This window comes from Mus musculus, chromosome 5 (assembly GCF_000001635.26).
Source record: "Mus musculus strain C57BL/6J chromosome 5, GRCm38.p6 C57BL/6J".
NCBI classification, from domain to species: domain Eukaryota; kingdom Metazoa; phylum Chordata; class Mammalia; order Rodentia; family Muridae; genus Mus; species Mus musculus.
Window position 1 is genome coordinate 74,031,503 of NC_000071.6, and position 24,232 is coordinate 74,055,734.

The following is a 24,232-nucleotide window of genomic DNA, read 5'->3' on the forward strand; positions in this document are numbered from 1 at the left end:
ATTTGCATCAGGGTCTAAACATGTAGGTGGCCTGGTCTAGGTGGCCTGGAACACACAGTAATCTGCCTGTCTCTGTCGCCTGAGTGTTAGGTTTAAAGTTATGCCACTAGTACACCTGCGCGTTCCTCTCTCTCTCTCTCTCTCTCTCTATCTCTCTCTCTCTCTCTCTCTCTCTCTCTCTCTCTCTCTCATGTGTGTGTGTGTGTGTGTGTGTGTGTGTGTGTGTGTGTGTGTGTGTGTGGTGTCTATGTAACATTTTTTAAAATTTTATTTATTTTATGTATATGAGTACACTATTGCTCTCTTCAGACACACCAGAAAAGGGCATCAGATCCCATTATAGATAGATGATTGTGAGCCACAATATGGTTGCTGGGAACTGAACTCAGGACCTCTGGAAGAGCAGTCAGTGCCATCTCCCCAGCTCCCGTGTCTATGTAATTGTATGTAACATGTAGGGTATTAGTTCTTCTGGAACTGGACTTACAGGTGGCTGTGAGCCTCTCAGTATGGATCCTGAGAAGCAAAATCAAGTCCTCTGGAAGGGGAGAATACACTTCAAAAGAGTTCATTTGTAACCACTGAGCCATCGCTCCAGTCCCTGAAATATCTTTTCTTAAAAAACACTGTGGCTGACCATGCATACTCTCCCTTAAAAAAAAAATTAAACGGGCTTTTCATTTTGAGGCTACACAGAACCGCTGCTGTTCCCGGTTCCAGAGCCTCGAACCCACGACGACCAACCGCAGCAGAACCTCTGCCGATCCTCTTACCGGAGCCGCAAACCCACGATGAACTCACCGTTCTCTTTCCTCAGCCTTGAAATGAACTTCTTTGGTGGGATGACGCCAACCTTCTTCTTCTGCGTGGCAATGCTGTGGAAAAGGTCTGCCAGGCATGTCAACAGGTTTTCCTTCTTTTTTTGCTGGGCCTTGTATGCCAACACATTCTCCCGGAACGGCCGGCAGAAGTACAGCGCTTGAAGCACGGAGTTACAGTAGCATGTGTTTCCAAACTGCCAAAGCACAAGAGGAGAGGCTGCAATCATCGCCCGGGCATAAGCCACTGCCGGACAGGAGCTGGGAGAGAGGTGCCACCGCTGGACAAGAGGAGGGAGGTGCCACCGCCGGACAGGAGAGGGGAGGGAGGTGCCAGGATCCCGGAACCTGCCAATCCCTGCGTTCCCGTATCAGAGCCCAGCGTGTCTAATTAGGTAAAGATGGATCTGATCAACAAGGTCAGGGGCAAAGGGGTACAGCAGTGGTTCTCACGCTTCCTGATGCTGTGACCCCCTGATGATGTGGTGTCACCCCCCCCCAACGATAAAACTACTTCATAACTGTAATTTTGCCACTGTTATGAATTGCAACGTAAATATCTGTCTTTTCCAACTGTCTTTGGCGACCCCTGTGAAAGGGTAGATGGAGCCCCAGACGGGTCAGGACCCACAGGATGTTCAGAGGGGTCGCAATCCATGGGTTGAGAACCACACCCCCGTCCTTAGCTGTAGTTTTACTTGCTATGCTTTCAGTTATGGGGAGTCAACCACAGTCTGTGAACATTAAGTGGAAATTTACAGAATAAGTTACCTATAATTTTCTATTGTATACCATTCTGAGAGCTGGGATGGAATCTCACACCATCCTATGCCATCCTGCCTAGGATGTGAATCACCCCTTAGTCTCCTGTATCCACAAAAATATGGTACCTGCCCACTAGTCATTTAGTAGATATCTTGGGTATCACAAGTAATCTTCATATTATTTAACCATGGCCCCATCCTAGTATTAAGAAACAAACTAATATTGATAATTTACTGTAACTGTTCTATTTTATTAGAACATAATTTCATCTCTTGTGCCTAATGTATAAATTAAACTTTATCACCAGTGTATACATATAGAACAAAACAGTCTATATAAGATGTGGGACGATTCAGTTTTAGACATCCATTTGGGGTCCTGCAATGCACCCCTGACAGATAAGAGTTTCTGATCCATCCAAGTCTATAAACTTGTAATAAGCACTCTGATTAGGAATCTAATGAGGTCTGGAGCTTAGAAAAAGACAAGAAAGAAACCCACATAACATGGGGACTCAGAAAAGCAGCTGGCTAAAGAAAAGACACAAAGTAATATTTAAAAAGCTCCCCTGGCTGCAGGCATGGTGATGCACATTTGTGGTCCCAGCTCTTGGGAGGTTGAGGCAAGAGGATCACTGCAAGTTGGAAGCCAGCCTGGACCACACAATGAGTACCAGGCAGCTTGAGCTACACAGGGAGAACCTGTCTCAAAAACAAACAAACAAACAAACAAAAAGAAAACTCCCATGGCTATAAAAATAAAAATCGGGCCTGGAGAGATGGTCCAGTGGTTAAGATCACCAACCAACTGCTCTTCCAGAGGCCCTGTGTTCAATTCCCAGCAGCCACACAGTGGCTCACAACCATCTACGATGTGATCTGATGCCCTCTTCTGCTATGGCTGAAGACAACTACAGTGTACTCACATACAATGAAATAAATAAATCTTTAAAAAAAAAGCAAAATCAAAAAGAAACTGAAGGGGCTGGGGATATAGCTCAAGAGGTGTGTGTGTGTGTGGGTGTGTGGGTGTGTATATGCATATGTACATGTATACATACACGAACATACAGTACAGGGAGTGGGTGGGTGTGTATTTAAGGAGTTAAGAACCACTTGCTCAAACAAAGCCTTTAAGGAACAGAGCTTGTTTAGGGCTGCAGTGGCTGCTGCCGAACAGTACAAAATCTCACTTACTCCAACGTAATGGAGCAAGAAGTGCCTTCATAAGTGTCCTGCCTTCTTTCCGCCTCTCTCCTTCTAAGTTACCCTGCCTTGTGTTTCCACCAGGTGGCAATTGTCCCAATATGGTATTACACATGTCCCTGGTCCCTCTGTAATCAGATTAGGGCCCACACAGTAATACTCAATCCCTCTCCAGTCACAGACACAGAGATTTTTGACTTCGGAGGGGAAAGTCATTATCTCACTGGCTTCTAAGTGACTGGAAGCCCAACTCTGTTGGAGGCCCTAGCTGAAACCTGTACTTTAAGGCTGTTCCCACTCAGTAAATGAACAGGAAGAAATTCCAAAGCAATAACAAGATCCATAGCCTGGATTACAAAACGCTGCAGAGGTCAAACGGAGCATGGGCATCTCTGAATGGCTTTGTGGCTAGGACATCTTCAGTTCCTACTTGCTCTAATGTTCCCTGACACAGTCACGTAACAGGTGACAAACCCTTTCACACAGAGGCTGGCACCTTCATAAATTACCAATTAAGGAATCATAAATGAAGCTATTAATAAATACAGCTCTCATGATTCTTCTACAAGGTAGGCAACAGCCTTAGTTCTCTCTCCGTAGTCTACATTTGTATTTTCCTTAGCTAGGGAAGAATTTCCAGGAATTGAAAACTCTTCAGAGAGTTAAGTGGAGAACTATTCACAGTTGCTAAAATAAGCTTTCTATTAAACTTTGAAAACTGAGCTTTGCCAATACAATACCCTGTATTTCCAGGGCCTTATGTAGCCTTCCTCTGTCCAGTCTTCTCTCTGCTTCTCAATATCTTTTACTCAGACATCCTACAGCCACAACCGGTCTGACCTAGTAGTCAACTCTGAAGAAATAAAAGGAATATTTTCCAAGTGTCTACAACATACTCCAGTCTCTCATCAGAGCCTCACATAGTCTCTCTCTCTGTCTCTCTCTCTGTCTCTCTCTCTCTCTGTCTCTGTCTCTCTCTGTCTCTCTCTGTCTCTCTGTCTCTCTGTCTCTCTCTGTCTCTGTCTCTGTCTCTCTCTCTCTCTCTCTCTCTCTCTCTCTCTCTCTCTCTCTCTCCCTCCCCCTCTCGTTCATCCTTCACTGTGACTCAAGAGGGAGAAACCATTGCAACCACAATTATTGAATGCAGGAATGGAGGACCAGAAAGGCCAACTTCCTTGCCTGGGATCACACCACCAGTTAACAGTACAGGAAGAATTCAAATGTAGCTCTTTCCTTTTTACCCAATGTAGCATTTACTTGCAAAGAATGCGTCCAGCTTCTCCAAGCACACCTCCCAGCAGGAAAGATACTGGCAGAATGGCAGAGCAGCTGCTCCAGAAACCCAAGTGTCTGTGAGCTAACAGGCTTAGCATCTAAAACCTTGACTCAATAAAGATACAGTGACGTAGAAAATCCCTAGGGGTGATGGGTAATACCACTTTAGCTCATAAAGCCAGATACTAAGGGGCTCCTGCCTAGCAGGAAGAAACCCAGTGTTGTGGAACAGTTTCCTCCAAGATTGAAACCCTCCATCTGGTAGAGAAGCTCCTTACATAGGAAAGTAAAACACTCAAAATAGTTTCAGGAAGTCCCTGAAACTGACCAGATTCACTGGGCCCCTCCCTGCCATAGTAAGCAGAGCTAAACTACAAAGAAGACTCTAGGAAGAACAAAAGCTGCCAGGAAGACTCTGAGACTGGAACAACTGAGTGGAAGAAGCAGAAACCAGTGGAGCTGCTTGGAGGAGGTTTAGACCAGAGTCACTTGGAAAGGCCACTCTCTGCCCTGCTGAGCTGCCACCAGTGAGCTGTGCAGTGAGCTCCAGGTTCCCAGCTCTGTGAGCTGTCACCCATGCCAGGGTATGCCTTGGTGAGGCAGCTGTCTTTGTCTCCTGTAAGTAATCCCTCACCCATACTTTTGTATCCCCAATAAAATTCATTGGCTCACCAAATTAAACTTTGGTGGTGCCTGTAATTTGGTCTGTAGTGAGCTCCCTATCTGGGGTGACCGGATGTATGGGTTGTATCTCCCTACGAAAAATTTTGTCATACAACAATTGGGGCCAAGTAATTCTGGGGTAAATGACTCTTGGTTCTTGATCGGCAGCCCTCCTCTACCTCAAGTGGAGAGTCTACTCATGTAACTGTAGATCTCTAATATAAGCTGTACTATCAGCCAAGCACAGGTAACCAGCTACCAAGTCTTAAAACTCAAGGTGTATTATTGATCCATACCAAAACAAAGACTAAGAGGTTCACGCTGTGAGAAAGGGAGGAACAAGCAAAGTGGGTTTGACCACACACTAATGACATCACTATGAAAGTGACACAGACAAAGGAAAGCCCTCAAGGCACGGAGGGGGGGGAGGGGCACGGGGGGGGGGGAGGCGGGGGGGGGGTGCAAATTCGATCAATAATGTAGCAATTAAGTCCTCTGCTGGGGACAACTATGACAACATTTTAAAAAGTAGATTAAAGTGCCCTTCTCCAGCATTTGACTCTGCTACTAACTAAAGCACAGTTCTTTAAATAGATTTGGCAATGGCAGAGGAGAGTTGGGCATGCTCAGGCAGAGACGAGAAGGATCCCTGCAAGTTCAAGGCCAGCCAGGTCTACATAATGAGCTCAGGACCAACAGAGCTACATAGCTAGATCTTATCTCCCCAAAACAAAACAAACAAACAAACAAGCCAGGAGAGCTACATCAAATACCCTAAAGCAAATGGAAACAATAAATACTTACATTGACCAATCCGAAGTAGTGTTCATTGATCGGAAACTGCTCTGGTCCAATGTCTTTTTCCAGAGCAGAGGCATTGGTGCCCTACAAGAAAACATAACAACATGAAAACAGATGAGGAAGTTGGGGGATAGAAGCTGGCCCACTCCTGAAACAAGCATCCCTTGTCAGCAGTGTATACTGGGTGTGCGACATTACAAGGAAACCAGGAGACTCGCTAGCAAGGCTTTCACTCTATTCCATACCCAACGTACTGGTGGCCCGGGCCCTGAGCTTTCGATTAGGAAAAGATATTTGAGATAGATATGTAAATAACAAGATGATCTTCTGAATAATAATATATTGAATAATAAAATACTCCAGATGGCTGCAGAAATAGAGGGCCTGGAAGATGGGACCATTGTCAAAATCAACATCTTCATTCTGCTAAGGAGTTCCCACACACCCACTCAGCCAGGCACTAATCTCTAGGTCCAGGCATTAATGAGAATGGTGAAGATACATACAAGACGGCTCTCATGGGGTTCCCATTTTAACATATGATGATGGCCTGAAGCACAAAGCAAACCTATTAGACAATATACCAGGAGCTGGTGAGTACCGCAAAGGAAAATAAACTCAGAGATGGGCTGAGGCCGGCGGGAATGCTACAGCGAGGGCTGTGTGAACGGTAAAGGCTGCCCAACTGCACCTTTAAGTAGAGAACTCGGAGAAGGTCTTACTGAGAAGGCTCTATGTACAGACAATATTGCAGATGATGGAAGGATCCAGTGTGAGTCCTGACAACTGTCGGGTGCGTCAGATTGCTAAGCCTGGTGATACTGGAGCATAGTTAAGACTAACAGCTCCTGTGCCTTCTGTGCCAGGGACTGTGCAGTTTATCCTCGTGATGCACCTAAGAACTACACTATGTGTGATGGCTGTTCTCCATTGTCTACATCTGGAAGTGACTTAAATCCCCAAGAGGCTGTGAGGGATTTTTCATAATTAAATCATCAGCAATGGGAAGACCCACTTTAATCCAGATCTTTAGAGGGGGTAAAATCCACCTTTAATCTGAGCCACACCTACTGGCGGTCTAGCTAAAGGATGTGAGAGAAGGAAGCTCGCTTTCTTCCCCTGCTTGTTCTTGCTCTCACTGGCAAGTGTATTCCTTCGCTGACAGTAGAGCCTACGTCTTCAGGATTCTAGCTGAAGACCATCTGAGATATGTATGCAACCTCATGAACTGAACAACTCCAGGATTTGCGGGTCTTCTATTGGAAGACAGCCATTGTTGAACCTGCTAGACCGCAGCCGTTACCAACTCCCAAAGGCTGAACTCAGGAATCAGTTTCATCCTTATCCAAATGTTGCACCAAGCCTATCCATCCAAACTGGATGAAGCCCACACCCAGAGCCAGGCACGGGTGATGGATGGTCATTTCTCCCTAAGAGCTGAGTGAGCTGGCTGTAAGGGGATAAAAAAGCTCACTCTAGTCAGGTATAGAGTCATCCCTGACCACAGGGAACAGGTTCCAGATCCCTGAAAGACACTCAGTTCCTTCACATAAATGGTATAGTAGTTGCTTATAACCTATGCATATCCTCCTCTATGCTTTATATCTGCTGCTATGCATATCCTCCTCTATGCTTTATATCTGCTGCATTACTCATTATACCTGGTATAATAAATGCTATATAAACTGTTGGTATATGTGTATACATACATACATACATACAAACACACACACACACACACACACACACACACACACACACACACATACATACATATATACACATATATATCAACATATATACCTGGTATATATAAATGCTATATTCTACTGTATTGTTTACAGAATAAAGACAAAGTCCGAGTGCTCAGTACAGTTGAAATGTTTAAAACGTTTCTGACCTGTATTTGACTGCTCTGTGTGTACAGAGCCCACGCATGTAGGGGGATAGTGGGTAGGATCAGAGCCCTTTGCTGCTGTTATTCCCTGACCATCTGCAGCCTTCTCTTTCCCAGGCTATCACAGAAGACTCACAGCTCTCAGAGACACAAGGATTTGGGAGACAGAGAACGGAAAGCTAAGTGTTTTATATTTAGAAAGAAATACTACTGGGCCTCGGGGGTGAGGGATGGTTCATGATTTAAGAGTACATAACTACTGTTGCAGAAGACCTGAGTTTGATCCTCTGATGTCTAAGTGAGAAGGATCTGGTGCCCTCTTGATTCCACAGACACCTGCACATACATGTAGACAGACAGACAGACACACACACAGAAACACACACAAGAGATTAAAACTTAAAGACATTTCTAGTGCTGTATCTTCTTTTACTTATTCTCTGTGTGTATGAATGTTTTGCCGGCATGTGTATTAAGTGTGCTCTGTGCATACCTGCTACCAGAAGAACGTGTCAAGTCTCCCTCAGACTGGAGTTACAAATGGTTGTGAGCCACCACGTTGGTGCTGGGCCAAACCCAGGTCCTCTACAAGAGCAAGAGATGCTCCTAACCATGAAGCTATCTCTTTAGCGCCCCTCCCCCCAGTGCTGTGAAATCTTAATTCATATACAATCATTTCCTCCTCCAGAAAAGACATGGCCATGAAGCAGACTGGGAGCCAGTCCAAGTGGTCACTTGCCACAAAGCACACAGTAAGTAGAAGATAACTTGAATCCAAGCGACCAGAACAGCAGTACAGCAGGCTCTCCCCTCCCGCTTAGGTTTCTGTGTGATGGCTCCCTCTCTCTCTGCTCGGCAACATTCTAGTCTCCTTTACCCACCATCTGAGAAGACGCAGTGCTCAGATGGGAGGCAGCTTCAGAACCCTTTCTTCAGAGTTGTGAAAACCATTGTCTCCACGGCTTTACCACAGCTGACCTTTTGAAATAACAGATCAAATTATGGCAGGACTTCATGGAACAGACGAAGAACACCAACATTTCTTAATAAAGCTATTTCTACATCATAAACTAGTATAAATAATGGGTATTAAGTAGACCTACATCTATTTTTTTTTTCAAAAAAAAGTAGAATGTTTGCCAGCAAGAGCAGGATCAACGGAAGATACGATGTATCAGTGGTTGGAACGGGATCTCATTGGATTTTTCTTTATGAAGAAGGGCAACAGAGAAGTTAACACATGGTTTTGCTAGTTAGTTCTTTGGTTGAGGATGGTCTCGCCCATCTCAGCACTAATTTTACCGTTTGTGGAAAGGAAACCTGGAAGTGAGAGTGCAGATTTGTACTAAGGACAGAGAGACCTGCGGTCACACAGTATCCACTTGCACAGATGGAAGAAGGATCGTCACACACACACACACAGGGCAGGTGAGAATTCTGTAGCTGGTGAGATCGGGCTCTTCTCTGATAAACACCTCCCGATGGCTCCTCAGTTCAAACTTGCTCATTCTCTGACCCTACACACAAGATTGTGAAAGGGCCAGGAGGGGAGGCTGCCTGGGGCTCCACAACCTCGCTCGCTTGTCAAAAGCTCTTCTTTCTGAAGTTGGTGGCCAAAGTCCCTCTCTTCCTCATTGGCCCCCAGTCATAGAGGACTTGCCCATAGGCCTCAGGTTTTGCCATTATCCTGGGTGGTTTCAGGATTCATGTGGAGAAGTCACGTGGCAGAGTTGCTGTCCCAGCAACCTGACAGCCTCTTTTCTCACTATTTTTTATTCCACTGTATTCGACTCCAGCCACCCACTAGAACCCAAGCACAGCTCTGCCCACTCTTTCTTAAAGTCTCCCATCATGGAGATATCTACACTGTGCTAAAATTATACTGCTTTAGATATAAGGAGTCACCCACAAGCTAGTTTGTTAGAGTCTTGGTCCCCAGGTGGTGGCACTCTGTAGGATGGGATACTGTTTAGTTCTGGAATGTTAGGGGGCCGGGTATACCCGGAGAAGTCAGGTAACTGAAAGCAGACCCTTGAGGGATGCATCTTGTCCTGGCCATTTTTTGCATTCCCTTTTCTCCACTTCTGGCAGCCACCGTGTGAACTGTTCTGCTCAGCCACACCGCTGAAGCTATGATCCAAAACAAGCAACTCCATCTTTTAAATTGTTCTTTGGTAGCTTGAGCATAGATCCACTCTCCTGCTTTCTTATATATCATAGGATATGCAGGCCATGACTTCAGTTACCCTTCTATCCCATTACCCTGTTCACTGGACTTTCCCATCCAGCAAAGTAGGAACCCACTATGAACCAAATTCTCCATCTTTTTCTGAATATACTCCCAGACAAGCATGCAGTACTCAAGGGAAAGAGAGGTCAGACAACCATATCACTAGATTCACCCAAACTCTGGAGGCCTTACAAACAGCATTCAAGCTGGGTATGGTGACTCACACCTTTAGTCCCAACACTCAGGAGGCAGGTATTTGTGAGTTTGATGCCAGTCTGGTCTACAGAGTGAGTTTCAGGATAGTTGTGGCTACACAGAGAAACCTTGACTTGGATGGATGGATAGATAGATGGATAGATAGATAGATAGATAGATAGATAGATAGATAGATAGATAGATAGATAGATAGATAGATAGACAGACAGACAGACAGATGGGTAGGTAGGTAAGTAGGTAGGTAGATAACAAAGACACTGCATTCCAACAACATAGAGTGGAATTTCTCCTCACTCCACAGTGACTGTTTCTAAATTTTGTGACCCTCTGAAACATCAGCACCCCTTTTACCCCTTTCTAGCTTAACAGGACAAAAAATTGTGCCAGAAATCAAGGACTCCTTAATCGGCTGCTCAGAAACCTGTGTGTCTCTGTTGTAAACAATGTCAATGCTTCCATGATCAAAGTGTCTGTCCTCCTCAGCTCCAGCATCGTAAGTTCAGCACCCCCATATCTTCACATACTCCCTCCTTTCTCCCCACCCCCACCCTGGCCACCTCACTCCTACATCTCCTTCAGAGCATAGCATATCCTGTTTCTGCTGAAACACAGATGAGTCGGAGGTTTCCCAAGATTGGTGAGGAAAGAAAGGGACTGAGGTGGTAAGGCCATGTGGTAGATGCTGAGTGACAGGTGTGGGTGGGCTCACTGGGCTCTTCTGTTTATACTTTTACACCTACCATCAGTCATGCATCTCCTAACCATGGGGACATGTAGTGAGGAAAGTGTGATTTGGGCCATTTTATCATTAATGGACATCATAGAGAATATATACACCAGCCTGCAAAGTACAGCCTACCACCTACATAGGCTATACGAAGTATGTAGTGTGTGTGTGTGTGTGTGTGTGTGTGTGTGTGTGTGTGTGTGTGTGTGAGAATTTACTGCTTCTTGGGGCCTGACAATGGAAACAGAAGATCAAATAAAGTACAAGAGAAAACGATGAGGTGAAGAAGGCACATAAAAGAGCTGCAGCAGCGCCTCGGGGGTTATGAGCACCTCTTGCTCTTGCAGAGACCCAGGTTCAGTTCCTATCACCCACAGAGCGGCTCACAACCCTCTGCAGCTCCAGTCCCAGGGAGCATGAAGGCCCTCAAGTGCATATGCATGCACATAAAAATAAACAAAATTAAGGAGACATAAGCAGGAGCTGTATGAGGCTGCTTTTGGAATTACATTGAACACTACGGGAAACATTTTATAAATGGTACGCATTCTGAAGTAGCCCAAAAACACAGTGAGATAAATACATAATGCAGCTACTTAGCTGCTTATTATCATCACCCAGTGTTGTGTGCCCTGCATAATAGTGTGTGCTATACTTTCATGCAATTGGCAATAGGTTTGTTTCTGCATGTCACCACAAAAGCCCAGTGTGTGTCACACTGAGGAACAGCTCACACTACCTTGTTACAACCATGGCATTGCTTGAGGTAGTATAATGAAACAGTGCCCTCCAAGTTAAAACGTTCCAGAAGAGAGTGAAGAGGCTTGGGAGACTCAGGGGCAAACAAACTTCACATGTCTAGGGAAGTTGAAACTTGCAAAATTCATGAGGGGCCCCACTCCAGAGCTATGGAAGCAGAAAACAACCGCTCGGGGAGGAGACTGTGACCAGTGTAACTGCAGAGAGGAGATTCTTGGACCTGTTAGCTGCCTGCCAGCCCCAGGACTACAACTCCCATGAGGCCTCAACCTTTCCCAGATACAGCTGCTTTTGAGTCATACTTGCTCCTGTAGTAACCCCTCACCCACGCTCTAGTTAAAAACCCAAGCAAAAATACATTTGTCGGGGGCTGGAGAGGTGGCTCGGAGGTTAAGAGCACTGATTGTTCTTCCATAGGTCCTGAGTTCAATTCCCAGCAACCACATGGTGGCTCACAACCATCTGTAATGAGATCTGACTCCCTCTTCTGAAGTGTCTGAAGACATCTACACTGTACTTACATATAATAAATAAACAAATCTAAAATTAAAAAAAAATACATTTGTCACCAAGTTAGACCTTTTTCACAACCATTACTTTGGTCTATCCTATCCAGGGGGGAAACACACACACATACCCCACAAATGGAAGGAGAGGGAGAGGGAGAGGGAGAGAGAGAGGGAGAGAGAGAGAGAAAACTATGCCTCCCCTGGAAAAGTCCCTCATACTACAGCAGGGGGTAAGAATTTTTCAGCTCCATTATAATCTTATTAATCACTATGGTAAATGTGACCCACCATTTACCAAAACATTAGTCAGCAGCATATGTATGTGTGTGTGCATGTTTGTGTGTGTGTGTGTGTGTGTGTGTGTGTGTGTGTGTGTGTGTATATATATATATATATATATATATATATATATATATATATATATGTGTGTGTGTGTGTGTGTGTGTGTATGTATATGTAATCAATAATAAATTTGTGTTTATGTGTATATACATGTATACACATACATGCGTATACATATACACATATACTATATATATATATATATATATATACACACACACACACACACACACATATGCTGTTGTATATAAAGGTAGAATTCCAGTCTACCAAGGACACGTTTGTTTTAATTCCCCAAACTAGTGAACACAACCCTCACACGGCAAAGGAAACCTGAGACGATATTAATTCACACATCTGCTGGCCAAACAGAATGGGGCTTGCTCTGAATTAATCCAGTGGGCTCAGAATGCTCCCAAGTGGCCTTCAAAGGGGAAACATAGACAAGTAGAAGGAAGGGATGCAGTGTATGACGACCGCAGCTTTGCAGACGGAGGCAGAGACAGAGCCAAGGCGTGGTCCAGTCTCCACCATGGACATGGCTGCAGCTCCAACACGATGCAGCCCTCCACCAACTGGGCTTCAGCCCAGTGAAACCTGCTTTGGATTTCAGAACTAAGTCAGCGAGGCCAGCAGGATGGCTCAGCAGGTAAAGCACTTTCCATGCAAGGCTGGTGACCTGAGCTTGATCCCCAGGACCCATGTGAACATGGAAGTGGAGAACCAAGGTCAGAAAAGCTGTCTGTCCTCTGACTTCCTTCCACACAGACATAGATGTTATGCATGTACCTCTCCAATATATAACAAAAATAAACCAATCGATAATAAATAAATCTGCTCTATTTAAAGATAGTAATGTGGATTGTTTAAGCCACTCAGGTAATACAATTGGCTACAGCAGCCTAGGACCCTGGCACTGAGTTTAATCGTTGCCGTCTGTAAGGACTGTCTGTCCTTCCTCACCTCCATATTTCTCCCAGTATTTGCATAGTCCTTAGACTCCATCCCAGCACCCAAAAGGGGAAAAGAAATCTCCTTCTGGATCTCACCCCCGCATCACCCTGAGAAGCTACAAATATAGCCAGCTCCCCAGAGCGGGACTTGTCGACAGCTGGCTTTTCCCAGAGGTGGCCTGAGGCCTCCCCTATTGTCTCTTTCCAGGGTTGCAGGAGAAGCCTCTGAAGGTTTCAGTCAGGAGCCCCAAGCCTGCCATTTCTGACTATCTGCACCTTGCAGGCTTCCCTTGGAGCTCCATGCGACGCTACCCACTAGCCCTTGACATCCATCTACTCAAAACATCTCGTTCCTCTGGTGTCATGTTCCCCAACCCCCCCCCCCCCCCCCACTTAGTAAGTGGTCCTGCTTTCTCCAGGCTGGACCCTCCAGGTCATAGCCAACATCCTGCTGAACTGTCCCCCGTCCATCACTGTGCACTGCTGACAAACTCCTTCAATCTCTCCACTCCAGCCACTTCTTTTTCAGCTGCAGCTGGGCAAGGATCTCTCACCCAAATCACCACCAGCTCCTACCTAGCCTCTGCCATCCTCCTTAGCCAGCCCTAACTACTACAGGAGGTGGCGTTCTTTTTAAACATGAAATTGTTTTTGGAATTCCCCCTGGTGGCGTTCAGGGCTGTCACTAACCTTTCTTGTCACTCATCCTCTGCAAACCCTAGCTGGACCAATGGCTGCCTTTCAGTCTTCAGACACCCACACTCTCTCCTTGTCACTTTGCCCTGCCTGTACCTTACAAGACTAATTGAAAAGCCAACTCTTTCAGGAATGCTTCATCGAGCCGCCTCTCTCTGTTAAACCAGTCCTGCAGCGGGCAGGGCAGCATCCCTTCCCTGTTGTACACTCTCTATCCCCGGATTCCACTGAGTTACCACTCATGGCAAAGGGGATTTTGTAGATGATTAAATGAAGGATCTTGAGACAGGAAGATTTTTCTGGATTCTCTAAATGAGAGATGGACTTGGCAGGATGCTTCAGGTCCCCAGAGGTCGGGGTAAGTAAAGATAGGTGATGGTGGAAACATAGCTCAGAGATACTAAAACCATCACACTTCTAGCCCTGGAGACAGAAGGGCCTGTGAGTCAAGGAACAAAGGCAGCCTGCAGAAATCCCGGCAGCCTGCAGAAATCCCAACAGCCAGGAAGCAGAGGTGCACTTTAGGGCAAGCAATCTGGCCACACACTTTAAGAAATAATGGTGCTCTTTTTGAGCTGCTAATTTAGGATGTGTGTATATATGTGTGTGTGTGGGGGTGTCTGTGTCTGTGTGTGTGTGTGCGTGTGTGTGTGTCTGTGTGTCTGTGTGTGTCTGTGTGTCTGTGTGTGTCTCTGTGTGTGCGTGTGTGTGTGTGTGTGTCTGTGTCTGTGTGTGTGTGTCTGTCTGTGTGTCTGTGTGTCTGTGTGTGTGTGTGTGTGTGTGTGTGCCTATGTCTGTGTCTGTGTGTGTGTGTGTCTGTGTCTGTGTCTGTGTGTCTGTGTGTGTGTGTCTGTGTGTGTGTGGTAGTGTTTGCACATGTGTGCAAGTACACATACCCCTGTGTGTATATGCATAGAAGCCAGAGGAGGACATTGGGTATTGTGGTCTATCACCCTCTACTTTGTTCCACTGAAGCAGGGTCTCTCACTGAAGCTAGAGCTAAGCTGGCAGCTAGTAAACCCCATTGTCCTCCTGTTTCTGCCTCATCCCTCAGCACTGGAACACCACATACAAACTGCCACACTTGTCTTCTTACTCAGATGCTAGGATGGGGGCTCAGGTCCACACACTTGCCCAGCAGACTCTCCTGCCTACTGAGCCATTTCTCTAGCCACTTGGGTAATTTCTGATAGCAGAAAGAAGAAACTGATACACCTCTTCCACATCTCTCCATGCACACTGTCTCCCCCTCCTATGACAGTTATTATTTCTATAATCATTAACATCTGATTTAACCCATAACAATATAAGACGTGGTAACCTTCACAATACCACATTCTCAGTGAAGAGCACGTAGTAGGCCCACAGTACCTACAGGCTAGATGGACGTTCAGGTGGCTGGGCACAGACGGGTGGTTAGGGATGTCTGTGATGCAACTGTGTGCATGACAATGTAGACCCAGGCCTGTATATTCTCCCAGTGTGCTGTTCAATGATGCATAAGTGGTATCCTCCATCACCTCCCCATCCTCCCATTCCCTTTATAGACACACAGGAATTGGTTTCCATGGAGACAGAATGTAACAGATATTGACATTTGGAACTAAACTCTTGCTTTTACATCCTAGCGTTTTCCTTTGGTAGCATGAATCTTTGTACCTCTTCAACAGATTTGGGGGTTATCTCCATTAAACGTAAATGCATCCATGATACAGTGACACACATGAGGGCACTCATCTGATAGGAGTGGGGATGAGTCCTTAAAGGTTAATTAGGTGGTATCAACCAAGAACTTAAATGACCATGTCTCTCAATCCTGAAATTCTACTTTATTACATAGATATACTCATACAGGTGGATATAGAAAGTATAACAAAGACCTAACTCGTATGTGTGAATTCACAAAGTGAAAATCCATTTGACTCTTTCATATCAATGTTCAAGATGGTGCAGTGTCGGTCTGGTGCAACAACCCCGCAGTGCTTTGGACACAGAGTCCTCCTAGCTTGTCAACTTTGTTGTGAGTAGGAGTCAAATGACTAATCTAGTTCCTGCCACCAAATAATCTCTGTCACAGCAAAAGGGAAAAATGAATGGATGTCTCTCCCCTTATAAGGAGGCTCTTAAGAACTACAAAGGATACTTTTGCTTATATGCCCTCTGGTCAAAAATCTCAGTCATGGAGCCACATAGCTGCAAGGGAGCCCTCGCAAATGTGCCCATTACCTAAGAATTTGTGGCCAGTTAGAAGCTTCTCTTACCTAGAAATAGAAAGTCGATATTGAAGGGACAATCAGTAGGCAATATCTCAGATGGTCTTTGCAGCAAAGGTTGCAACAGAAAAATTTACAAGACCTCAGAATACCATGCCAGTCTTTTTATGTTTGTAGTATGGGGATTGAGCTCATGACCTTCTGCATGCTTCTTTTCAGGTACTGCTGTGTAAAGTGACAAATGATGAACCAACTGCAGTGTACCTAGGTAAGAGTATACCTAGGTCATCCCTAGAATGTCATCTTTTCAGTCAACATACAAGGGCTCCTGTTTGTGCCTGCTATGTCCTCCACACTCTTCTTTTTCTGAGGAACAGAGTAAGAGAAGCCTGTCAAACTGTTGTATTCAATACCTGCATTTTAGTGAAAATTGCCAGAATTCTTGAGAAATTCCTTGGCTTGGGGGTTTGTTTTAAATTTGTTTGTAAGGTTTTCATCTGTTTGGTTTTTTTGTTTTTGTTTTTGAGACAGACTTTCCCCACTGTGTTGTCCCAAGTGAAACTCAACTCCTGGACTCAAGTCATCCTCCTACCTCAGCCTCCAAAGCAGCTGGGGTTACAGATGCATACAGCTGCAACGGACTAACAGTCAAGAAAATGTCAGTGATGTTGCCCAAGAGTAGGGCTGAGGGATGAGACAGTCACAAAGGCTTTTCTTTTCTTTTTTTAAAAATGTATTTATTTTATGCATATGCATGTTTTACCTGCATGTGTATAGGTGGACTACTAGGTGCCTGGTGGTCACAAGGACCTCAGATCTCCTAGAACTGAAGTGACAGATGGCTGGAAATCACCACATGGCTGCTGAAAGCTGAACCTGGGTCCTCTGCAAGAGCAACAAGTACTCTTAACCACTGAACCATCTCTAGCTCTAAGAGATTTCTTTTTTTTAAATCCTCTTAACTCGTAACATTTTATATGGAGATGTATTATTTAGGAACTTATATTTAGCATGTTTAATAAAAGTTTGGTAAACTAATCCTCTACAGTAGTGAGCTAAGGCCACCTCCGTCACTGTTGCCTGCCTTTTCTTACCAGTGTTTGTCTTGGAGCTCTGTCCCTTCACCTCTCTAGGAGCTCAGAGTTCCTGGTGCTGATGTCCGGCCTGCCTATTCCACAGGACAACAGAGAGGTGACGCAAACAGTGAAGGTTATCAGTACTGTATCAGTCCTGAAGTGCGTTTTCTACACAAAGCCTCGCCTCCTGTTGCAGGCACCTAGGACAATGGCACAAAAGGAAAATCGGAGGCCCTGAAAATATAAACGCTATATGTCCAGGGGCTGAACAAAGAACCGATCCCTGTGGGAAAAATCACAGGATCCGGAAGCATAAGAAACAAAATTCTTACTTCAGTCAGTGAGCGAAAGTGGGAACGTTTTGAAAAACAATACAAAGAATCTTATTAAAAATAGAATCTGAGCTGGGACCAGTTCCAACAAGACCATAATGTTAGCTTTTCAAAGCACCTCCGGAGACGACCGAGGGGGCCTCCGACACTCGCAACAAACAACTCTCGAAAGATGAATCATGAGCGCATAGGATGGCACAGAAAGAACGGTCTTCTTAAAGCCATTTTTAAAAGCAATTTATAAGGAACACAAGTTAGAATTCCTCCAGGGGAGGGAGGTTGCCAGAGAGAAAGAAATAATTAGAACACAGCATCACACTAAGGTCAAGGTCTATAAGAAGTGCCGAGAACATTGCTGCAATGTGTGAGCCAAAACCAAAGCCAGGGAGGCCAGGAGGCATCCTGGGAAGTGAGCTAGACCACACCACAGGTGTAAACCCAGTGCCAGAGAAGCAAATGCCCTTGCCCTGAATCTCCCCCAGGCAGCTCCCGTAGCTCAGGACATGTCACCTCTCTTTCTATTTTGTTCAAAGTAGAAAGGAGACCCAGGGAGGGCCTAAGATTATATCTAAATACACACAGAGGAAGGCATTGGTTATAGAGAGTTGAATTAAAACAGATGACAGGCATGGAGGATGTTGCCGGTAAAACTCTAATTCTATGTTCAAAAAGCTACTCTACCAATGAGATGTCTGTAGAACAATGAAAGGTTCAAAAAGACTGTCGCCCTGGACTTCCAGTGACAAAGGTCATCCCATAGACAAGTGAAAGGATGTAGCCCAAGTTTTTAGAATGAGTCCAGAGCCCCAGTAAGGCTCAGAAGGAATAAGGATCCTGGTGCCTTAGGTGTAATCAAGACAGCAGATAAGTGGGAAGGGGTATTGACTGAGTAGGCACCGCTCTGAGGGATTTCTGTGTACTCACTGTAGTCCTTACAACAATTATAGTTATTCTCCCGTGTGTGTGTGTGTGTGTGTGTGTATCTACATACATGTACATGTGGGTGTGTGCCAACATATGGAAGTAAGAAGATGATGCTGGCTGTCTGGCTCAGTCACTCCACCATATTTTTCGAGACCAGACCTCTCATTGAATCAGAGCTCATCCATTAGGGACGACATTGGTGTGATACAGGAGCACCCCTATGTCAGAGGCATCCTCTGAAAGGGAAAACATCCCAGTCCTCTTATACAAAATGTTCATCAGGGGCTGGAGAGATGGCTTAGCAGTTGAAAGCCCTGGCTGCTCTTTCAAGAAGAGCAGGATTTGATTGCTAGCACCCAGAGGGAGGCTCACAACTTTTTGTAACTCCAATCCCAGGGGGTCCAACTCCCTGTTCTGGCCTCCTTGGGAGCCAGGCACATACCTGGTGCAGACACACAATGCTAGAACATAACCATACACATGAGTAAAACAAAATAAAGCAAACCTTTATAGGGCATGCAACCTGCTTGGAGGAAATGAATCTGTGGAGCTGGCAGAAACAGGACATGTGAAGGAAAAAAAGGCATTTCATCATTGTGTCCAAGCCTTTACCCAAGTAATAAAGTTACGTTAAATTTTAAAAGGCAAAATGAGAACGGATTTTTAAGGAATGAATCAGTTATCACTAAACAATAAAATAAGGTGCAATCTTACCACCTCCAACTTTTAAATTCCTGCCTAGATACTACAAACAACATAACAAAGCAAGGGAACATGGAGAGAGAGGGTGTAATGACCAGGACTATGAAGAACAAAAGTGTCTTCGTCTGTCATATGCAGCTCATCTCCCTGTGATAGGGCTATGGAAGGAAGAAGTGAGGGGAAAAGTGGACTTGGGTTAGAGAGAGCAAAAGTGCAAGCTGAAGCACACCCACTACTCCTTCAAAACAGACTGAGGGGAGAGACCCTTGCAGGGAACAGTCTAGACCATGGTCCCATCCCTCAGAGCTGTACCCTGTCTCTCCCTCTCCAGCTGTCTCCAACTCATCCTGTGGCTGCAATGTCCCATAGTCCTTGACCTTCCTTCTTACAGACTGTCATGGTTTGAATATGCTTGTCGCAAGGAGTGGCCCTATTTGGAAGTGTGACCTTGTTGGAGTAGGTGCAGCCTTGTTGGAGTGGGTGTGGCCTGGTTGGAGTGGGTGTGGCCTGGCTGGAGTGGGTGTGGCCTGGCTGGAGTGGGTGTGGCCTGGTTGGAGTAGGTGAGTCACTGTGGGCATGGGCTTTAAGACCTTCATCCTAGCTGCCTGGAAGCCAGTCTTCTCCTAAGACACAGACCTTTCCTATCTGTTTCCTTTCGGCACTTATCCCAATTTGTAACAGAGTAACTTATTAGTTGACACGTCACCCTACTAGATGCCTATGTGCCGCTCACAGACCTACTCTGCCTGTGCTTCCAGATGCTTATATAAACTTTAACTGTTATAATACCGCTGTGACCAGTCAGGTAATCGTGGCAACTACGTTCTGAGAGAACAATCGGATCACGGACTTGCTGCAGAGATACTATGACCCACAAAATCTAAACTCTACGACTAGCTCTCTACAGAGAAGCCCGCCAGCTCTACAGAAGATCCAGTCTCTCCTCAGGAAGTGATTATGTCTGATTCGTATGCCTCCCCCTAGCAGTGCTTTCCATAGAAAGAACTTGACACATCTGCTCACTGAATAAACTTGGGAAAATGAGGAAGGATGGGGAATGGTGTGTACTCAGTGCTCCAAGAACCGCACATCTGTATGCTCCTTTGATCTCCCCCACAAACCCAAGGCAGAGAGTCCTTGCATCCTACACAAGGAAATGTTGAGGCAAAGCTGCCAAGCTCACTGAGCCAGTGAGGGCAGAGCCAGGGACTCACACGTCTGTCTCCGGAATCAGCTGCTGACTACGAACGAGTCAGGCCAGAGAATGCTTCGTTCACATTTTTAGTAATTCCTGAGCTGTGAGTGGAGGGAGCAGGCAGACGGCCAGGAGTGTTTTCTGGCTGCGGACTGGGCATCTCCCTGAGTGTTATGAATGGCCATCCCGGTTATGAGCACGCAAACACCACCATAGCGCTTCAGGGCTCCTAAGCAACACTGAACCTAACTCTCCCTGCCAATAAATCACCAATGGGCACGCCCCGCCCCCACCTCCCAGGCGAAGGAGGGCTGTGTATGATGAAGCTGAAGAGGCTGAAGTAACTTGCCAACATGAGGCCTGAGCCGGCAGAGCTCAGTGGTGGCCACACTCTACAACTCCAGCTCCTGGTCGGAGAACCATTTCTAAGCACTTCTCTGGGCTTCGGCAGGAAGCCAGCCATTCGTAAGAAGGCACAGCATGACAGATACATGACAGCATGAGTTCCTGTCACTTATGTGACTCTGGAAGGGGTGATGTTTCTCAGCAGCCTAACATGATCCCATGTAACAGCTGTTCCACGGAAGCCCAGCGTCTACTCCTGGGACATCTGACAACGCAGTGGCACAGAGTCGCCCTACTCGGTGAAGGACACCTGCAGGGGGCTCTGGCTGATGAAAGTCACACAAGTTAACTTCAATTCAGGAGCATAGGAGAAACAGCAGAGTCTATGTCTGTTTTCCAGCCCAGAGTGGAGAAGGACAAAATTGCCACCCAGCCACTGACTACAGGGAACCAGGAACAAGAACTTCACTTGGCCCCAGATCCCTCCGCAGGGATGATGTCCCTTCGGCTCTGACTTCCCCCATCTGTTCTCATCTCATTACTTTTCCAAGAGGTGGTGTTAGGGGCCGGGTCCTGGCAAGGCCTGGAAGGTGGTTCCGCTCCGCACAGTTTTACTGCACAGTCATCTCATCTTCCCACTGCCCCAGCCTGCCATCCTGGTCTCTGCGCTCAAGGTCCACAGTGAAAACAATGAGCCAGGCGACCCTGCTCTGGGCAAAAGGAGAAGAGAGTTGCCATGCCTGAGTATTAGCTGCCCAGTCACCTCTAGGAATCACATCCTTCCTGAGCAGTGTGGCGCCATTAGAAATATTTAATATAACGAGAAAAAAAAATCAGCAATGTATGGATTATAAAAGCAGAAATCTAAACCTCTGCATTGTCCCCCCTCATGGCAAAGAGTGTGGTGGTGGGAGAAGGAAGGAGTGAGCAGTCCTTTAATGTTGCTTGAAAGCGTTAGCACCAGCACCAGCCAGCTCCAGAAGTGCAAACACATATCCACAACAAGTGGCCAGAGCAATTCTGTATCTGTCAGGCTGAGTCATAAAAACAAAACAAAACAAAACAAAACAAACAAACAAAAAAAAACAACAACAACTTGAGGCTTCTATTTTACATATCTTTGGGTTTCTATTTCATTTGGCTCATCCTTTTTTAAAAATTGTATTTTACTAAAAGATACGGGTCTGAGACAGACTGAAAATAAAGACAAAGCACGCACTTTTTCACAGACTTTGAAAATAATTGCCCAAAGCCAAGCACGGAAAGGAGACTGAGTGTCTTCCGTCACACGTCTGAACAGCTCCTCAGGCACACCTCTAGTAAAAGAGATGCAAGTAGAAAGAAAAAAAAAAAAAAAAAGCTAACAGGCCATTTGCCCCCAACCGCCAAGCGTAAGAGGTTTCAGTGTGACACCTGTTAAGTAAGGCACACTGTTGGCAATACCAGCTGTGTGTGTGTCCTTGTAGTTTTGTTGGGAAAACAAAAAACAAACAAACAAACAAACAAAAACCAACCAAACAAACAAAAACCCAAAGATTTAAAAACTACTAGTGGCTAGGCAGTGGTGGCACATGCCTTTGATCCCAGCACTCAGGAGGCAGAAGTGAGTGTATCTCCGAGTTCGAGGTCAGCCTGGTCAACATAGCACATTCCAAGACATCCAGGGCTACAAAGAGAAACTTTGCCTGCAAAAAAAAAAACCAGGAGGAGGAGGAGGAGGAAGAAGGGAAGAAGAGGAGGAAGAAGAAGAGGAGGAGAAAAGTGCTAGCTGACAGAGACCTGGTGGATAAGGGTGCTGTTTACAGAGTACAGAGCACAAAAGCAGATAGGATAATCCATGTGTACTAAATGGACTGTGTTTGTAAAAACTAGAAGGAAGAGACTGAAGGAGAGAGCTTAGAAGTTAACAACACCTGTTGCTCTTGCAGAGGGCCTGTGTTCAGTTCCCAGCACAAACGTGGTGGTTCACAACCACCCGACCCTCCAGTTCCAGGGGATCTGATGCCCTTTTCTGACCTCCAAATGTGCCAGGAATGCACATGGTGCACATACGTATATACAGGCAGAACACACACATAAAGTAAAATAAAATAGGTGAATCTAAAATTTAAAAAAAAATTAATAAAAATAAAGATTAAAACTAAGAGTAAAACCCTACTTGGCTGTGTCTCTATAAGATGCCTCATGAGAGCCGGGCAGTGGTGGCACACACCTTTAATCCCAGCACTTGGGAGGCAGGGGCAGGCAGATTTCTGAGTTTGAGGCCAGCCTGGTCTACAGAGTGAGTCCCAGGACAGCCAGGGCTATACAGAGAAACCCTGTCTTGAAAAACCAAAAAAAAAAGCCTCATGAGAACACAGAAGCTATAAGTATTGACAGCCATCGAGGACAGGAATTGGAGGGCACTTGCATTTTTGAACACTTTCCTTTTACACACTTTGAAATTTTTGTCACATGGACACAAATCTCCTATTCAAAGGCTTGATTTAAAAACTTAGAGGAACTGTGTAGTTGGTACTACATGTATTTTCCCAGTCAGTAACACCTACCTGTGCACACCAAATAACTCAAAATAGGTGGCATGCACTCCAGATGACTAAATATCCTTCAGTGGACAATATACCGTCCTTATCAGGAGATGAAAGCACAATGATTCCTAACTGATGATTCCAAAGTGTGGCTACGTGCAGTCAGCCTGGGCATCCTGAGGACATTTCAGGCTAAAGCCATGGCCCTTCCACCTATTGCCTTCCCTAACTAAAGCCAACAGTAGGCTCCAACGAGCTTGCCTTTGTACCACCATTCCTGCAAGAAAGGTGCTTTCTGTTAGGCCCAGACAGGTCAAGGAGACCTACCTGACACCACTAAGTTAGAAAGAGACTGGATCCTGGGATCTGGGGCGATAGCTCAAGGCTCCAGACCTGCATTCTGGACTCCTCTGCTTATGGACAAAGGAGGCACTCAGAAGTTTGTAAGTCACAGAATGTATAGGTACCACGTGAAGCACAAGGCATAACTGACTCCATCTTAGCCCCACAGCAGACCAGGGAGGTAAACCCATCCCTCACCCACGCCATATTGCATGAGAAGGAAATCTGTGAGAGGGAAGAGCACTGGACTCCCAACCAACAGCGTAGAAAAACTCAAACCAGACCTCAGCCACAGTCTTGTCTGCCCTCAAAAAGCTCTCCAAGGTTCAATTGAAATGAAATATATAGATCTAAAGAAAACTATTAGAGAAGTTTCGGTGAAAATCGCCATTAAGAGACACTGAGCAGGGCTGGAGAGATGGCTCAGTGGTTAAGTGCCCTGGTTGGACCAGGTTGGTTCATAGAACCCACATGGCAGCTCAGAACCAACTCAAATAAGCCCAGCTCTGGGGACCTGAAGCCCTGTTTCGGCCTCCATAGGCCATAAGTAGTTCACAGACATCCGTGCAGCCAAAGCACCCGCTCTTCTAAGATAAAAATTAAAATAAAGAGTCACTGACCTAAGCAGTTGTATCTACTCCATTGGTGTTTTCTAGAGGAAAAAGAATTGGGGATAGAAGGCACCTCATCCCAGCGTACACACACATGCAGTCACATAT

The 24,232-nt window shown here is 45.7% G+C and overlaps 1 protein-coding gene and 2 long non-coding RNA genes across 5 annotated transcripts in view; 2 read left to right on the plus strand and 1 right to left on the minus strand.

Moving 5' to 3' along the window:
* Nucleotides 1–24,232, minus strand: part of Usp46 (ubiquitin specific peptidase 46) — a 69,686-nt gene that overhangs the window by 32,777 nt on the left and 12,677 nt on the right. For 2 of the 3 annotated variants that reach the window (XM_006504268.4, NM_177561.3), the window contains exons 2-3: nucleotides 5,531–5,611; nucleotides 802–1,015 (exon numbers count right to left, since the gene is read on the minus strand). In XM_006504268.4, the coding sequence (XP_006504331.1) occupies nucleotides 802–1,015; nucleotides 5,531–5,611 (295 nt within the window). Of the gene's footprint in view, nucleotides 1–801; nucleotides 1,016–4,045; nucleotides 4,135–5,530; nucleotides 5,612–24,232 lie in introns of those variants that run through there. The other variant, XM_006504269.2, reaches the window with a different exon arrangement.
* Nucleotides 4,188–10,475, plus strand: Usp46os2. Its single transcript, XR_001784877.2, has 3 exons — nucleotides 4,188–4,681; nucleotides 7,542–8,852; nucleotides 10,232–10,475. It is a non-coding gene; the product is annotated as a ubiquitin specific peptidase 46, opposite strand 2 (long non-coding RNA).
* Nucleotides 16,237–22,003, plus strand: Gm52817. The gene is made up of 2 exons (XR_003955934.1): nucleotides 16,237–16,337; nucleotides 16,601–22,003. It is a non-coding gene; the product is annotated as a predicted gene, 52817 (long non-coding RNA).